The 19,121-nt window shown below is 44.6% G+C and overlaps 1 protein-coding gene across 1 annotated transcript in view; it reads right to left on the bottom strand.

Moving 5' to 3' along the window:
- The window catches only part of LOC308314286 (metabotropic glutamate receptor 8-like), a 245,923-nt gene extending 231,793 nt beyond the window's left edge, over positions 1 to 14,130 (bottom strand). The window contains exon 1 of the mRNA XM_080761827.1: positions 13,992 to 14,130. Coding sequence (XP_080617953.1) covers positions 13,992 to 14,021 — 30 coding nt within the window. The 5' untranslated portion in view covers positions 14,022 to 14,130. The remainder of the gene's footprint in view (positions 1 to 13,991) is intronic.
- Positions 14,131 to 19,121: the final 4,991 nt, after the last annotated feature.

The following is a 19,121-nucleotide window of genomic DNA, read 5'->3' on the forward strand; positions in this document are numbered from 1 at the left end:
CACTGGAAGGGAGACGGACATTTTATTCATGCGTGACATCACGCAGGATGAGACGAACGGGACCGCAGAAGGGAAATGGCACACACATGCAACGCACTGCCAGGTGTTGTTCACTCTCCTGCCGAGGCTTATGCCTGATTTTATACTTAGCTGTGAGCTTGTGGATTGGCTATTTTCAGTGTGGAAAAACCGGCGCGTGACTTAATTTGAAATGTTTAAATCTCGGTTCAATCATCAGAGCTTGGCAGGCACACTAGCAAGGGTCCCTATAGGTGGGAGTTGATTGAAGGTGCCTTAACATGCTAATGCCAGCGTTGGATTCAGGTCGTCTTGGAAGTATTTGAAACACTTGGCAATACACTTGGTGTGAGCACAGGTTCTTCACATGGTCTGATTAAGTGCCACTCACTGCAGTGTACTGTATGTTCCCAGACGCTATTGTAAAATCCCAAACAATTTTGTGGAATTTCTTTTAGGATATCAACGTCAATGACTGTACTGTTTCATAGTGTACAGTGCAGAACAGTCCTCTTTGAGTAATCAGAACTATTTTTGAATGAAAGACATATTCAATTTGTTCAATTGCTAAACATAAGTATAAGTCAATAAGTGAGGATAGCCTAGAAAAGTCACACAGTGAGCTTGTAGATCTGCTATTTTTGACATTTCTTTTTAAATGTCCATAATAATGTGACATGTGGCGGGGCTGAAAGTGTTTAAATAAAACTTCAAAAAACCACAAACAACACAACTGCTAAGGGAATTGCATCGACCATCTGCCAAGCATGAGGCAGGGGAAATAACAATGTGGCGACTATACGGCCCCTGTCACCCGTCTGGAAGGGTGCCCAGCGGGACTGGCCGTTACAGCAAATAGAAATGAGATTTACAACATCGTAGAGCCGGTGGCTTGTGATCAGCACGGCGTGAACTTTCTTTTCCGTCAGGCCTCTCCGCGCCGCCGGCCAACTTGGGATGGCGGCGGGAATCTAATTGCAGTGCATTTACAGTAATTACAGCCAACTGGAAATGGCAGTCTAACACACATTTTGCCGGGCCGCATAAACGAAAAGGTTAATGGACGCGGCCGTGGTGTACACACACTCTCCCATTATGTATTTTGGCTATGCTTGAAGGACATTACTTTTCTCATCAATGTCATGGAAGTGAACACAAAAAAGATCACGGCAAACTATTACTGTATCGCTTGTTTACAATATTGCCCTAATGAAATGAAGAGGGACAGTGTAGCGCCTCAGTGAACTAGGATCACAGCCTAGTGTGCCACAGACAAACCTCCATTATCTTCTGATAGACTGATAAGACTACAATCATCCAATCCATCCATGCACCAAATAACACTGAGACACATACAGTACGATACAAAGAGAGTCAATAGCAACAGCAGAAAGATTTCCGCCCAAATCCATATTCTCAGCTGTGCTGCTCAACCCACAACGCGGTGCCCGATGGCCGGGGGGGGCACCGTTTAAACAGTCAACTGATGATGTGATTTGAATCATGATATAAAAAGGTACAAATATATATTTAATATAAATTATTTCTCTTACCCCCCCCCCCCCCCCACCCATATGTACCACGTTTTCACAACCTTTATTTAACGACATTGCAATAGTAGCATGAAGTAGATTAAGATAAAATTAAATAAAAAGTTTGGCTTTGACGCTATCTTCGAATAGACAAATCGCTTAAGATATATCGTTACATATGCCTATACCAAGAAGCATTATTTCAACCGAGAAATACTCTGCTTGATTGCCAAACGCACATTTATGTAGCTTATATATAAATGAAATAATCTTGAAATAATCATTTTAATAACGTTGTCCGGATGTCAAAATTGCAGAATTATTGGTTTGGATATGGGTAGTTTTTACCATACAAATATTCTTGTAAAGGAGGTGTAAAAGTACGACACCTAGTGGCTGCATGTTGCATTGTTCTCTATCAAGTTAAATAATGAGTATAGTAGTAGCCTACCATAGTAGCCTGAAATGTATGAGAAAACACCCAAAGTGAAAATGTGTCCCAGAAGCCCCAAGGGACCCCCGGGGGTCCTTGAGGAGGTTCCAGCAGTCCCCCAACAAAATTATTAATAGTTGGGAACCAAATGGGCCCAAATGAAACCAAATTGACCCTAAAATGGAACCAAATGGACCACTGGGTTCCATTTGGTTCCATTTGTACACTCTCTGAACTATGGGGGTCCGTGGTGCTACAATTTAGGCATTTAGCAGACACCTTTTTTATCCAGAGCGACTTACAATAAGCAATGTAAACACTGTGAGCGACAGTGAAGTGCCTCAGGATCACATTTAAACCAAGAACCTAGCATCTAAATATACTATTAAAAAGTCTAACTCATGTTGCTATGATTAGGTGATGTAATGGTGACGTTAAACAAACGGTGCAAACACTAATATTAAACACCATAAACAATAAAGAGACAATATGACGGTAAATGACACATTAAGACATACATTTTCCCATCGTCGTTGTTTACAAAACAAACATAGAACTAAAGACGAGCATTACACCTGTGTATAGGAGGGGCTAGCGCCATGTCTATACAGACAAAACTATAGGATAACCAGGTGAACAATCAACCTGGCATCTGTCTAAACAACATGCATCTAAATTACAATGTAACCTTTGCATAAGTCTGCATGGACGGACGTCAAGACTAGGTAAAGTGCTGCAGCTAGATTGAGTCTGAAGAGACAAGTCGTCAAGATTACGGCAGGAAAATTGTGAGTACTATCTGCAGTTCTAACTGCAAACTGGAAATTCCAATTTCCAGTTGTTTTAAATTGGGAGCCCGGTGGGGAAAAGAAACAAAGTCTGGGACATGTGGAGCATCTTGGATGTTTTAGAGAAGGTTCAGACAGCTTCTCTATGTTAGCTATAGCTGATCTGAGTGAGCAGGAGCCGGGAGGGTTTGTATTTGTATTCCTATTTTATCCATGCTCCTTATTATTTGACGTATATTTCGACAGTGTATTGGACTTGTATTACCCATTGCTGAATCTGTTTACATTCCTCTACTCTCTATCCTAAACTTCTTTTATTTTTTTAACTGCAAAACATTGGGAGCTTGTACAAGAAAAAAAAACAGAAAATTAATTTCACACTTATTTGCCAATAAAGAAAAACATGCCCAGTGGAGGGAACTGGCCACTCTCTTAAAAGTAATTATTTCTTTTTTTTCCAGTCAGGGTTAGGATGTTTGTACTCGAGACAATTTGAGCCGAGTTCCCCACCATTCTCAGATTCTCCATGCCGTCGTGACAGTTTTGTGCTAGACACTGTGAGAGATAATTAGATTTTCCCCACTGTGATGTTGTTAGGCGGTTGCATTTCTCCATTTATTTTGCAATCATTCCTACTACTACTACTACTACGGCAGGCGCCATTCGGTGAGCGCCTTGTGGTTCTTGACACTTCTGGCGGGGGTTTAGCTAAAAGCAGCAAACAAGCAAAAGTCTGCTATAATGAGCCAGTGCTAAACTGACTTCACATTTCCTAGTGCTCGCACTTCGCTGGGTTCGTCATTGCGTGTGAATTTGCACTGTATACTGTGCATGTAAAGATGGTAGATGTGATAGTCCCTCCTATATCCAGCTTTTGGTGTACGTACACAAACACTTTGAGTGTTTGTGTAACACAAACATCGAACAGAACTCTGCAGCCATAGCGGAGTGGTTAGTGAGCCCGCCATGGGACAGCAGACGTCCCAGCTATAATTCCAGCTCTCACGTTCAGACCTGCATTATGTGTCGAAGTGTCCCTGAGCAAGACACTTGCTGTGGGCAGCACTCAGCTGCGTGAAGCTGAAAGCTGAAGTTCCCCCGAGGGATATGATATAGGTATAAAAAAGCCACCAAGTAGAATTCTGATAAATCACGGTACTTAATGTATATATAGGAATTAACCACTTTAAACGCTACAATAAATGTCATAAAAATGACATAATCGGCACATGTTGTGAGCTAATATAATAATAATAGCTCAAATTTATATAGTGCTTTTCTAAAACCTAAAGCGCTTTACATTTGTCACACTTTTTGATACAGAGCCTGCCATGGCGACGAGACTAAAGGTTCATTCATAGTCTGGATTTTCGGTGGTGAGGTGACCTCTCTCTGTTTTTGAGTAAAAACAGAGAGAAGGGCTGGAGCGGTGGCGGTGGTTTGCTCTTCACCGCGGCTCGTGACGTCATGTTGTAGTTCGGTGGTCACCTAACCACCGAAAATCCAGACATGAGCCTTAACTGTTCAAGAGAGGAGAAAAACTTATTTAAAAAAAAAATCCAAAATAAGTTAATAGCACAGGCAGACTCTTCACATACTAGAGCATGTCTGAAATAAATGTCAGAGCTGAAATTGACATGTAAATATGAAATACATGCTTAAACATGTAGCTATGTGTAATGTTAGAGACCACAGAAGTGAACTGTGAAACCTGTCAAGCTTGTTTTCTCAACTCGCTGTTTTCTGCAAGACATTAGTCTACAAGCCATATCTTTGAAATTGGTGGGTCAAACTGAACAACCAATGTCAATTTGAAGCTATGATTCCCTGCTTTCATATGATGATTTCATTTGGCCATGTTGTAAGAAAGCATACAGGGCGTAAGTGGATGAAGTGCTTCTCACTTAAATCGTTGCCACACAGTTTTTCGTAACGTTTCGTTGGAAATACAACATAATTCATTTTCTGATGACACACAAACTTATCACAGCAGCATGCAAATCTCTCCGGCGTGATGAGATGAGTGGAGCCAAGCAGCCTCCTGGCACCCCATTTCAATTTGGGTTCCTAATTGAAGCAAGCTCCGTGCGCCCCATTCCCAGACTCCCCTCAAACAAGGCGGCAGACCCAATAATTACAGTCAGAAGTGTGGAGATGGGTCACTGGATGAAGAGGCTGTGTGTATAAATATGTGTGTGTGCATGTGCGTGCGTGCATGCATGCATGCGTGCGTGCGTGTGTCTGTGTTGGAGGTATAGGGCTAAAGAGAGCCTGCCACAACTTTAATTATATGCTCAAATAAAATACCCACCCTTCCCCATCCCACATTTGACGCACGCACGCACGCACACACGCACGCACGCACACACGCACGCACGCACGCACGCACGCACGCACGCACACAGAGAGTTGGAGGGCATATTGATTAAGACTGCAGTGCGACACCTCTTGCAATCTGATTCTATAATGGGAATCAGAGGGTGGCCGTCGCACACTACTATGAACACACACACACACACACACACAAACACACAAACACACAGACATAGATGTGCGTACACACTCACGTACGAGCAGTCCACGCATATATTTAAAAAATTCAACACACATACACACACACACACACACACACACACACACACACACACCGTGTTGTTGAAGACAATTCCAACAGCAGTGGACCTTTGCTAAGGAGCCGGCGACCATTTAAAACATTTATTACCTCAACTATTCAAAATGAATCCCTCCAGCGCCCCCAGGCCATGAATTAATCAATGAAGTTATTACTACGGCGAAAAAGGATTATGCTCTGTTGGAAAGCCCTTACAAGGGCACAGAGGAAAACCTTGTGATAAGGTGACGTGTTGATCATCATCATCTTATAATTAGTGCTAGTGAGCCACCGCTGTGGCTCGTTAAGGCTTGAACATGATGCAGCACGGGAAGAAGAACTAACATTCAGGGAAAAGAGAAACCCCATCCAGGGAGGGGAGGGGCGGGGTGGGGGGTAAATCATCCAGGGAATAGCAGCGTGGGCCAGAAGAATGGAATTTCATTAACATTTTATTACTGGGGGAAGAGAGCCATTAACAGGACAGAGGTCAGGCCTGCAGAACATGAAGTGGCGGCGGTCGCTGTGCTGCTTTGCTGTTGTTTTTTTTTTCTTCCTTCCTTTCTCTTCTCCTTTTGAAGTTATTCAGGTGCAATACCTGTTCAAATGAACTCATCTCACTGGAGCACCTTTCAAAGCGGCATTAAGAAGAACTTTACAAACAATAAGATGATAAAGAACTTGTGACGAGAGGAATGTTCAATACAAAAGACAATACTACTGCATGGGTTAGAGGTATAGCCTAGGGGACTCTCTCCTTGTGGAGACATTAGCATCTTTCTGCTGGTTGTCAAATTATTGGCTTAGGAATGAGACGGCGAGCCGCCCCACGTCCGAAACGGTAGAGAAATGAGAGTTACCATGTGGGGGTCTCTGGGGGTCCCCAGGGAGTCCTCGGGGGGGATCCCCGGGAACATCCAGACCCCCATAAACGTGCCCAGGGGGGGCGGGTCAATTCTGGCGAGCCGCCCCACGTCCGAAACAGTTGAGAAATGACAGAGTTACTGTGTGGGGGTCCCTCTACTGTATGTATACTGTCACTTTACTGTAAACAACCATGCTATTATATACCCACCCACAGCCAGCCAGCCAGCCAGTCACTCAGCCACACACATAGCTCCGTAAGGGAGTGGTTGCACCACTCAAAAATGTCCATGAATTCAATGCTTCACGGGGCATGCAAATGATAGAAAATAAGTAATTACTTGGGTGAACAACTCCTTTAAAGCCTGATTTATGATTTGTCGCATGTCACTGTTAGCGTGTCGCAAAAAGCCGATCTGCGAGCTAACGAGGCGTCATAGAAGCAATGTCTTTTGAGCTTGTAGATCAGCTATTTTCGGCCACTGCTGGATCAAGCCACCGGGTGAAAATGTGCTTTGGCAGGAGAAAGATGAAGGTACTTGTGCGTCTCGCTCTTGTACTTACTTATACCGTCGAATACAGTGAAAATGTATGAGAATAAAACCTGCACATCAGCACACCCTCGCCTCCTTCCCCCGAGTCGTTCCTTTTAGCTAATTTTAGATAACCGTCGTTGGTCGGGGGCCCTTCTCCGCTCATTAAACATGCCTGACTTGGAACAAACACGGACGGTCCTCTGATAAAGATGAAGCATGCAACTCATTACAAATTTAGCGAGCTATAGCTACGCAGTGTTTGCCATACAGAGCCCCATGGCTATAATTCACCTTCAGTCACTTTCCCAGAGCTACAGAAAAGCCTTATTTCAATGCGTATATTTTGAACCATTACTCATCGTGGAAAGATTTCCAAGATATGTGTGCTTTCAGTGGAGGAACATCAAACTGAAAGACTTGAGGCTATTTTCTGCCATAATGAGAGGGGGAGAGAGTCCCTCCAGCTTTTGTTGTTGTTGGTGTCTGGAGCTAGGCGTGTGCCTGAGGCGCGTCAGTGATGCTGTAACGCGACAAGAAAACAAATTAAATGACATCGTTAGAAGGCCTATCTACTCTCAATCCCATAATGATTCACATGGAGGGGCCATGTCAACACATCGACTGACTCAGAAGGTAAGAGCGACTGCTTGGAAACCGGAAGGTTCCATGGTTCGATGATCCCCAGCCCCCCCTGGCTATATAGTATAGGCTATGAGTTTGTGCTTGAAATGTACTGTAATTCTGCAAACTGTTAATAAAGATTTCAATCAATCAATCAATATGTTCACAATTAAGAATTGCTCCAAAAAAAGAGACACAAAATTGCAGTTCAAATCCCACACCTCGTCGCATTGTGAGCTTGTAGCTCACACAGCATTACTCACTCCTATGTTGTTACGTTGTTACCACTACAACCAAAGCAGAAAGGTTGACAACGTCTAAATAGTACACAAATGCAAATATCAGTGTGGATGTGGATAGTCATTCAGTCAGCACTATAAAGATTTGAGAAACAACTCAGATTTGCCTGCAGTCTGAATAAAGTGTCAAAGTGTCCTTGAGCAAGAAAGTGAACCCCGCCCTAACTGGTCCTGATGAGCAAATTGGTTGGCTGCCTTGCATGGTCTCCTCCACCATGTGTGAATGGCCGGGTTGAATGCAAGACACTTTGTAAAGTGCACCATTTATTTGACCCATGCTGATTCAGACCCATCCATGTCACATCATCGTATACACATCCTGAAGATTCAGGCGCCCTCCTCCCATGCATCAAAGCACACACACACACAGCCACAGTGACATTCAGGTCAAAGAGCAGCAGCACAGGGTGGGCCCTATACTCCCTCCCGTGCACGGCCCATGTGGATGATGGACCTCCAGGCACCGTGAAGGAGCATCCAACCATGCTGCAGCAGTCACAGCGTCTGCCTGCCTGCCTGCTAAACAACGGTGCAGTGCACGTGCAGATCATCGTCACCCCAGTCACCTCCGTGGCTGTGGCGAGCTGAAAGCTCTCCCAGCCATTCTGAACAGATTGGTGCTCATGTGTATACATCACCATAGCAGATATAGAACCACATATATATACACAGTAAAGATGAGCCTTAGTTCTGCCCAATTGCAACGTGCCGATTACGTAATTGAGCCTAATTGTGCTTAATGTGCCAATTATATGATTGAGCCAAATTATTGCCAATGTGCCAATTACGTTTCTTTTAGAAACTCGGGTGACAAGATACATTTGTTCACCTATTAGGACTATTATCATTTGTCGAAAGATGGCGGTTGCAGAGAGAAAACTGAATAAAAACTAAGCTAGGATGACTGAAACTAATACTAAATATATTGATTGATTTCATCTACAAATAAAAACTAGACAAAGATGTTATAGGGAGGGACGAGTGGAGAAGAGATCCAGTAGAACTAAAAGACAAGTAATTTAATGTTTGCTTGCACTCGGGTGTTGCACTCTGAAAATAGAAGATCTAAAGTACAAGCTCAAAACACTATTTTCAGCATGCAACCAAGTGTAAAATTTGCATTACGACGCCGTCAATAATTTTCTCTATAAATGAACTGTAGATTTAGTAGACTAGACTAATAATCGAATGATATGTAGTCGACTAAAACGAGACTAAAACTATTACTTTTCAGATGACTCAAATATGAAATGACATGCCTGTGTATGGTGAGCAGACATAAACAGACAAGCTTCATGTCAGGCAGCTGAAACGTCATATCATGATTTATGATTTTTCTGTTTCTTTTTTTTTGGTAAATGAATGTCTTTACTTTGTCGTACGGCAGAAATAGCAGATCCATAATGATACAGATTGAACGAAAGGTATTAATAAGAGCTGAATAATAACTACATTGAATCCATTGGAACATACATGCAGTTTCTTTCCCCCACTCCCCAAGTGTCGGTTTTGGACATGTGAGGTTTCCATGCACCCAACAGCTACTATGTCTCCATTAAATGTGACCAAATAAATGCCAATCACAGTGTAATTTTGTGGAACGAGTGAGGTCATCGACGGGGCATGTTTTCCTCTCACACACACACACACACACGCACACACACAGCCAAAGCAATGGACCGGACGTGTCGTCATTGCGGTCAACAAGGTCTGTCAACCCTCTGCAATTGAAGAGGTTGCACTGAGATCATGTAAGCTGATATAGCCGCACACTGCTGCTTATAGCCCAAAAAAAACATGCTCCCACAGGGCTTATCTGTGTGCGTGTGTGCGTGCATGCGTGCATGTGTGTGTGTGCACATGATGAGGTCGACGCGGTGCATATCTATTGCGTTACTGAGATCGTAATGGGCCGGCGCATCGGTGGCACATGGATCGATAATAAGGCAGGCAAGGTTAGTCTGTTTATGTAAGTCAGCGATGTGTGAAATGTGAGCTTCCGTGTCCGGGATGTATAAGCTGCATCTCCGTCATGTGGAAGAGAGACACGCAGCCCCCCCGCCATGTAAACATATCCTCCCTGTCATGTCAGTGGTTCAGTGGAAATCTTTAAAGTGTTTCCCGGCCCACCCATCTGACCACCTCCTAACGCAGCAGCCGGAATTTGGGCTGGAGTGCTAAGTGGTCCCGTATATATGACCACCTAGAAGAGGTATTGATCGGAGGAGTGGGAGACAGAGAGACAGAGTATGTGAGTGAGTCAGTAGATGAACAGTCAAGGACAGTTGATTTGAGAACGTAGCTGGGTTATTGGTCAAAACACTGGCTTACATTTGCGTGCCTTTTTACATTTGCGTGCCTTGCCATGTCAACTGACTTGTCAAGCTGTTAACCGCATGAACTCCAGTGCTTATTCTGGACATGACATAATAGGTGAACAATCAATGAATGAATGAAGCAATGAAGCAACCAATGAAGCAATCAATCAATCGGGTGCTTCAAATGCCACTGAGCAACTTCCATTGAAATGAATACCTAGGGCGGAGCAGTCCATCCTTTAGTTTATATATAACTCTTTGTCATACAGAAATACAGAAGCTAAGATTGTTGATATACAAGCTCACACGTACTGAGCTTATAGATATGGCATTTTTTTTTGCTGTGTTTGTTTGGAAATGTTGGAAAATGTTTTGTTAAAAATGTTGCCTATAGATAATGACATGCTCAAGACAGATTGACAGTGGTTAAAGATTCTCTCCATTTGACTTCTGCAACCGTTTCTTGGAATCGTGTCATAATATTATACTTCTCAATGCTTCTCTGTCACACAAACAAACACATTCAAGCACCAAGACTCTCTCCATTCACTTACTCCCTATTGGTGGCGCTATTCATAGTCTCTGCTTTCCTCCTTATCTGGCCTGCCCGATAAACTGTGCATATGATAATAGCTAGTGGCTTTGTTAGGATAATGGTTGATGGAAAGCATCCACATCGATGGCTGTCGCGTCAAGCTATTCTATTCCTGGCTCCTACGCAGTCAACGTGTGCTATTACTGACACGAACTTAGCATGTCGATAAAGACATGGCAAGATAAAAAGCTGCTAGATAAGAACAGTATACTCCCCTGAGAAGAGTCAATTAAAGCCCCATAGATATTATTACATAGACTGAGCCACAAATAGTTCTTAAATGATGTTATTATTTTAGTTAACTCTGAAAACACATTGCTGTCCACATCAGTGCTTTTTTTTTTAACCACTTAAACTCCCACACGTTGTTGACTGGAGTCCCCAAGGGGTCTATTAGTCTGTGATCCCACTCCTATTTCCATCTGCAATTATACACCAATAAGCCCACATACTAGAAGCTCACATACGTGTCTATTGGCTATTTTAGCCCAGTGTTTTCCTATTTGGGGAGTTCAGGGTTCAGGTGGTTAAAAGATTTAGTATTTTCGCTGAACAGCACAAGCCACAAATAGCCACCACACAGAGACGAGAGAGAGAGAGAGAGAGAGAGAGAGAGAGAGAGAGAGAGAGAGAGAGAGAGAGAGAGAGAGAGAGAGAGAGAGAGAGAGAATGAGTGGCACCAAAGGGACCTGAACCCACAATGTGGCGATCAAACGATACGCATCCCTAACTGGTGGACCACTATAGCACGCTCCACATATCAGTGATCGCTCTTTATTACTGTATATCACACCATCAGCCAAAAATAAATACATCAGACTACACAAAAATAGAGAAAATACAGAAATACTGTATGTCCCAACTCACTTTCAGTCAGTGGCTTCGTTCGTTCACCCCACAGTGGAATAGACTATACTACTCCTTTGTATTAGTGTTTCAACAGAGTTTTGATATTTCATGCATCTACCATAGTCATTAGTCAGTACACTGAAGTGAATACATACTGTAGATGTATGAATATAAAGTAGGACACTGATGAGAAAGGGATATACACTGTATGCTGGGCACTGAACAAAATACTGAAACCATAATGTGACTTAACCCATTTTGACCTGAGATCAGATTCTAAAAATGTTTGTTTTGACAGTTTTTATGTCAGTCGTTCTTTTTCCGATTTTTCAAAAATAGCAGACCTACAAGCTCGTAGCGCGCCACTCCGTGGCGCTCTATGAGCTTGTAGGTCTGCTATAGGTCTGCTATAGGTCTGCGACAACAACACAATTATATTTGAACTAACTTGAACTCACAGCATCCATAATTCTGAAAATATAAATAAATAGAGCGGATCTACAAGCGCACAACACGTCACAAAAGCAGTTGTAACTTCCAGATCCCGTTTACTATAAGAATAGCAGGTTTAAGTGGGTTAAGAGAAAAAAACTTCTCCAACAGAGGCCAATTTCTTTCTAAGCTAATTTGGACGCTCACCCATGTGTGCCCTGCTGCGTCCCTCGGGACACAGCCTGAACAGGAATAACGCTGCCTTTAATTCTAATGGGCTGTCATAATTGAGCTCCATCAGCTTAAACCATTCTGACCGGGAACCCGTTTTGGTGTTGGCATCATGTTATGCTTTAGCTATTGAAAAATAGCAGATCTACAAGCTCATAGCGCGCCACCGAGTGGCGCGCTACGAGCTTGTAGGTCTGCTATTTTTGAAAAATCGAAGAACGACCGACATTTTTAGAATCTGATCTCAGGTCAGAATGGGTTAATCAGACCTAGTGTGTGTCCAGTGGAAACCTCGTATGAATCTGATCTCAGGTCAGAATGGGTTAAACGATGAGCCAGTCATGCGTGAGCATGTGTAGCCTTAATGGCGCGACACCATAAAGGAAATGTCAGCGCCTCGGCCCGCCCACTGCCTAGTCTATATACATCCCTTAATTGAGTGTGGCCGTTTGAAAAGACACTCGTGTCCAAAAAAAAGATCTCCCAATTCTCAACAAAAGATCAGTAGCAGACAAAATGAGACCAATAAAGCTGCGTACACAATCTTCTTAACCACTTAAGGCAAAATTAGAGACAATGATGCTGAGTGGCATGCTCACAACGCATCACAATGTGGCAAGCTGCCCACATTGTTTTTATATTGTTAAAATGTGTTGAATAAAAAGAAAAAAAAGATTGTTCCAAAAGCATTAGAAAATACTGCTTTTGTGTTTGTGTGTGTGTGTGTGTGTGTGTGTGAATATTTCCACCTATAATACCATGCCTAGGTTGAAAGTGGCTATAAGATGACTTCCCACAGCGCCCAGGGGAAAAGCGGTCATGCCCTGCAGCGCATTCAGATGATGACCAGTCATCAGAGCCCACATACGGTACTATATACTAACCAACCAATGCCATGCCACCGCAGTTTTCTGACCTGTTCATAAAAGAGCCAACCCTACTGTTAGCAACAGTGAGTCACTTAATAGCCACCAAGTCCCCTGAGTGTAAACCAAACAATGTACGCCTGGGGGTGACTCTGCACCGCTCCGGCCGTCGCCAACTCCCCTGAGGAGCTCTACCGTAAGTGCCTTTGGGAACTGGGTCTTTATTCCGGGTCAGGAAGAAAACACATGATGCACCTGCTCGTACTGTATGTAAATCCAGGAGTCATATTTTAGTCACGCTTCAGCCAGGTGCATTGATTTAATTGCCCGCTTATCTGGACCCACAGCGCTGTTCCGGGTGTGGGGTCAACGACCCAGACAGCACAGTGAAGTCCTGAGAGTTGCCGGTAATTTAAGTGTCGGTGTGCAAATTGGTTAACAACTGAGGGCTTTAACTGTGTACAGACTACTAGAGACATCTAAACCAGTGTTTCTCAATCTTACATTTCAAAGACCTCAGAATAACCCCACTTGAAAACATCGGTCATTATGGAACCTAAATCTAAGAATTGTTGTTGTTGTTGTTGTTAGATGACAACCTAACAGTGGTTGTCGGTCTGATATTGTCCGTCATTTGGTCCAGAATGCCTTTACTGTCTGTGTGTGTACTTACAGTCAAACTCTTGACTTGCTATTCGTGTACACGTAGTTGTGTACGTTTGTTAGTTAGTTGTACGGTATTTACCTGTGCTGTGTATGTTATAATGGTGAAGATTGACTAGCCATGGGGACCTCTGTAACCCCCTCAAGGACCCCTGGGGGTCCCAAGCTCAAATGTTGAGAACCATTGATCTAAGCCACCCCTGAGGACCCCTCAGGGGTGCCGGGTCCTTGAGGTGTTCTGGGTCTGTAACTCAGGGCGTGCATACACAAATACAACTGTAAATGGTCCAGTTTGGTTCAAACTGCACACACACTGTGAATTAAAGTCACCTTACCTTGAACAGCCGGAGGATGTTGGCCACCATGATGGACACCGAGCTGGCGGCCGCCCCGATGACCCCCACCACCTTGTCCGGCTTGGCGAAGATGGGCGGGTCCCCGTTGGCGCAGCGCACGTCTGAGGCGTCCCGCTCGATGAGCGCCTGCACGAACGTGAGCGACTGCTCCAGGGCGTAGGTGTCGCGCGAGCACGTGTCCAGGATGCGCGCGCCCAGCGTCACGTTGGGCAGCAGCTCCGGGTCCTTGTTGATGAGGTCGATGGCGAACAGCATGGCCTCCAGCCGGTGGATGCCCTTCTCCTTCTTCAGCTCGCCGCAGGGCGCGCCCCGCTCGCCGCGGGAGTGCACGGGGAACAGCCCGCCCAGCATGATGTCGCCGTCCAGGCGGATGGAGTGGGCGTACTCCTGCACCGGCGGCAGTCCGTCCACGACGACCGCGGCGGCGGCGGCGGCAGCGCCGCCGGGCTTCTGGTTGGCCCACGCCAGCAGCCAGCAGCTCTCGATCATCAGCAGCGAGAGGATAGGGTGGCGAGGGAGAGAGGGAGGGGCCTGATGGGACGCCATGTTCAGACACACAGCGGGAAGGAGGTGTTTTTGGTTGTGGACGATCGATGGTGGTATTATGGAGACAGCGGTCTTGGATGCGTTGTGTCAATGGCCAAGCAAACAGAACATGTTTTCCCCCTACAAGGGATATAGGACAGGGGACAAAATGTCCCACCAATCAGTGGTAGGACTGCAGGACAAATGTCCCACCACTCAGCCAGGGTATAGGACCGGGGACAAAGTGTCCCACCTATAAGCAGGGTAACCTTTCAGAGGTTGTATAGAGCTTCTGATTGGTGTGCCGAGCATCAGCTGTGAGGAGAGGGGGAGGTGATGGCAGCCTACCGGGGGCTGCAGATTCAGGGAGATCTGGTTGCTGAAGAGAGGCGGGGGGTCTCACTCAAGAGGCTGAGGTCTCACATCCTTATAGGAGCCTGTTTGAAATGCAGACAGAAGACTCATAAAAATAGGCTACATCTACACACAATCAACTGACCCAATCCCTGAGAGATTTCCTCTGTTTATGTACAGTATATGTATTCATGTGTCTATGAATGTATCTATATTTGTATCTAGTAGGAACCCAAGTACATGCTTGCAACGCACACGCACACGCACACGCACACGCACACACACACACACACACACACACACACACACACACACACACACACACACACACACACACACACACACACACACACACACACACAGTATGATTACAACGTGACAAAATACTGCCTGGTGTCACATTCAATTACATTTTAATTAACACATTTGCAATGTGGGTCCTGAATCCTTTCCTAATTATACATTTAATTTGATACGAATTTTTGTAATGTGCCAAAAAGAGACAGAAAATATCCCTCAGTCTTACCAGGTTTGTTTACTGAAGGGGGGGAGGGACTCTGGAGGGTAGGCAAAGCGTCTCAAAAACAACAACAAAAACTGAATTGTCAGTTGTTTCCTGGTTGTTTCCAGAGACTCAATGAGATTAAGACGCTCCATTTTAATCTAGGCCTAAAGGCCTAACTACTTCGTCTTCGTCTACTTCGCTCAAAACTGTCAAGGCGGACACGAGTCACGACGACACCCCCCAACGCTAGGACGGGAGAGAGAGAGACGGGCTGTCATAAAAAAAATCGTTTATTGTAATGACTTGGCTGTCACCCGCCCTGCTCCTTCAATAAACGCCCTCGTGTGTGTGCGTGCAGGCGCTAGGTGCCTAATTACCAGGACAGCCGCACCTGTGCTGCCGACGGCGACATAATGACGTACAGCTGGTCGTGTCACGATGCAAGCACTGCAGCGTGTTAAGTTAACCATTTAATGTTTCATTCTCACATGAAGTGGCGTCACGTCACATGATATGGCCTCTCTCACCTTTGATTTACAGCACTCTCTCTCTCCCGATAGTCTCTCTCTCTCTCTCTCTCTCTCTCTCTCTAGTGTCTAGTCTCTCTCTCTCGCTCTCTCTAGTGTCTAGCCTCTCTCTCCTCCCTCCCCCCCCCCCTCTCTCTCTCTCTCTCTCTCTCTCTCTCATTATGTATGTCTGTCTGTCTCTCCGCGCGTGCACCAGCGCGCACCCACGCACATACGCACGCATTATATTCACACGGGCATTCGAATCGAACGTATTGAATTTCATTATTGCACTGCAAAAGAAAGCCTAAAAATAATGATGTGTTAGGCTAACTGCATGTATTAGCCTATGGGCTGCCAGCCAGCTGCCATGCAGAATTGCATTCTAAAAAACTAAGGATGATGTTACTAAACCCATGAACTAATTTTAATAGAGGCACAATGATCTGAAGCAGCAGAAAATAAAATTGAACGCTAAAAGCATAAAGTCGCTGAAGTTAAAAAGTGAGCATTTATTTGATTTCATGGATTTCAATTGTCCGTTCAAGTTTTCAGTCCGTTTCAGTCTTTAATTATTTTACTAACGAGAAAAAAACAACAACTCAACACTCTAATGCTGAAACGTGCACACAAGGCTGGTCTTTCTGCTGTCACTTCAAACCACATTCCCATGCAGGGATATCATCGTCTGCGTGCACGGCTCACAATTAAGCATTTCAATATTTCAATACATTACATGTATAGGCTATATAATATGAGTAGCTTAAAAATCTAACTAATTAATCGACTACAAGCTGCAGGAGCAGCTGATTTCTAAAGATGCATAAAACAAATAAGTATAGGAACAATTTGTCAGCAAACATGTTTAATTAACTTAAGATCAGTGGCTCTCAAAGTGGGCTCCATGGTGTGCAGTCTGAGAGTGGTCCAAAATGGAACCAAATGGACCCTCGGGCTGGTCCATTTGGTTCCAATTTGTGCACTCTCGGAGTTGTGTGGGGAGTGGTTCCTTGACATGTAACCGCTTTGAGAAGCCCATCTAGAAGTGATGGAATGTGCCAACATCTTACCTGTTTAGTGGGTGAGATCATCGCGGGTCCATTTCTGCTCCCGAAGCCAAAAGCGACGCTGCGCGAGGCGAGCCTCTCCTGGTGCTCCTATAGTGCTGAAAGGACAGCGGCGCATCACCCACAGAGAGAGAGAGAGAGAGAGAGAGAGAGAGAGAGAGAGAGAGAGAGAGAGAGGGAGAGAGGGAGAGAGAGAGAGAGAGAGAGGGGGGGGGAGCGTCTCCGTCTCATCCGTGGAATCGTCCACTGTTCCCGCAAAACCCGCGCACACGCATCTTTCACTCTCGATCCAATTCAATTCAATTCGACTCTCTCTCTCTCTCTCTCCCCCCACATCTCAATTCTGCATTTTTCTCTCTCTCCCCCACATTCCCCCCCTTTCGCTCACTTTCTTTCTCTTGTTCTCTAACAAGTGGACACACACACGCGCGCGCACACACACACACACACACACACACACACACACACACACACACACACACACACACACACACACACACACACACACACACACACACACACACACACACACACACACACACACACACACACACGTTTAATTATGAGCTATATAAGTGCATACTTTGTTTTGCTGGTTATAAGGCAAAGAATTCCCTGCCCTGCGTTATGGCTATATCTTGTCCCAATGGAGTATTATGTGTCTGAAAGTTGATTCTATAGGCCTGTGTGTGTCATATGATACTGCATACTGATCACAAAATGTGATGAAAAACAGACTAGAAACCAAGGTGACGCCGGTGTGTCTTTTGTCCTACGGGCCCGGCTATAGACACTCGCTAATAGGATATTATTAATGTGTGCCAACATCAACATGTACTGCCAGGCCAGCCAGAGTCCCGCCGCCACTCCCGTGGTGTTGCCGTGTTTTGAACTTGAGGAAAATCTTTGCTTTCGTTTAAACAAGATGGACAAAGATTTGACTGGCTAAAGGGCGCCTCCCCGTGGGCAAAGGACATAACAGCATCTCAACAAATTGTATCGTATAAGTAACCTTTCATGCGGCTGCATTGGCTGCATAATATAGCACTGTTAGTCTGTTCTCAACGTACGGTCCGGGGACCACCACCAGAGGACTAATGGCCTGTGACTCACAGAGTGTACAAATGGAACCTTAACGGTGTGCACTGTCACAGTTAAACTAAATGAAGATTTTACATATAGTAGATTTGGAGTCCCAGAGATAAATAACTATAGGCTATCAAATGGGAGAGTATATGTAGCCTACTGGTACTAATGAACAATGCATATAATGTAATGTAAATTATACAACAAAATATAATACATGAATACAATCACACGCACACACACACGCGCAGTCGCGCACACACACACACACACAAAACAATGTTGAGAATCACTGGCCTCTGGTATAGCCTAACCCCCGAGTGTTGTGTTTGTACAGTATATGTCTTTAAAGTTGGGTTTTAATGGACTTTCCTGGTATAACACTTTCCTATATCAACCTCCCAAAAAGCATTGAGGCACTAAAGGCACTCAAACACGTAAAAAGAGAGCCCCCACTTTGATAGGCATTTAGACCAGTGGTTCTCAAACTCTTTTAACCCATTCTGACCTGAGATCAGATTCATACGAGGTTTCCACTGGACAACACACTGGTCTGATGAACCCATTCTGACCTGAGATCAGATTCTAAAAATGTCAGTCGTTCTTTGATTTTTCAAAAATAGCAGACCTACAAGCTCGTATCGCGCCACTCGGTGGCGCGATATGAGCTTGTAGATCTGCTATTTTTCAATAGCTAAAGCATAACATGATGCCAACACCAAAATGGGTGCCCGGTCAGAATGGGTTAACTTCACCTTACTTACTGTACTTACTTCACATTACGCCGGCTGGTGCACAGGGCAGCGACACAGTCTCTCCACTTCCATCTGTATGGTGGTTCCCCAGCTCTGATGGTGTTGCTGCCATATCCTTTTAGGACTCCCATTCTTTCTTTTGCCTTCTGGAGTCTAGTGTACTCTTGGGATCACATTTTAACTTCAAGCACAACCATAAATCTGAGAGTGTACAAAATGGAACCAACAGGTCCATTTGTTTCCATTCGTATAGAATTATAGACCTGTAAAGGCCATTTGCTCCCCTGGTGTGGTCAGAGAGGATACAAAAG

This window comes from Protomyctophum bolini (assembly GCF_963924005.1).
Source record: "Protomyctophum bolini genome assembly, chromosome: 4".
Taxonomy (NCBI): Eukaryota; Metazoa; Chordata; class Actinopteri; order Myctophiformes; family Myctophidae; genus Protomyctophum; species Protomyctophum bolini.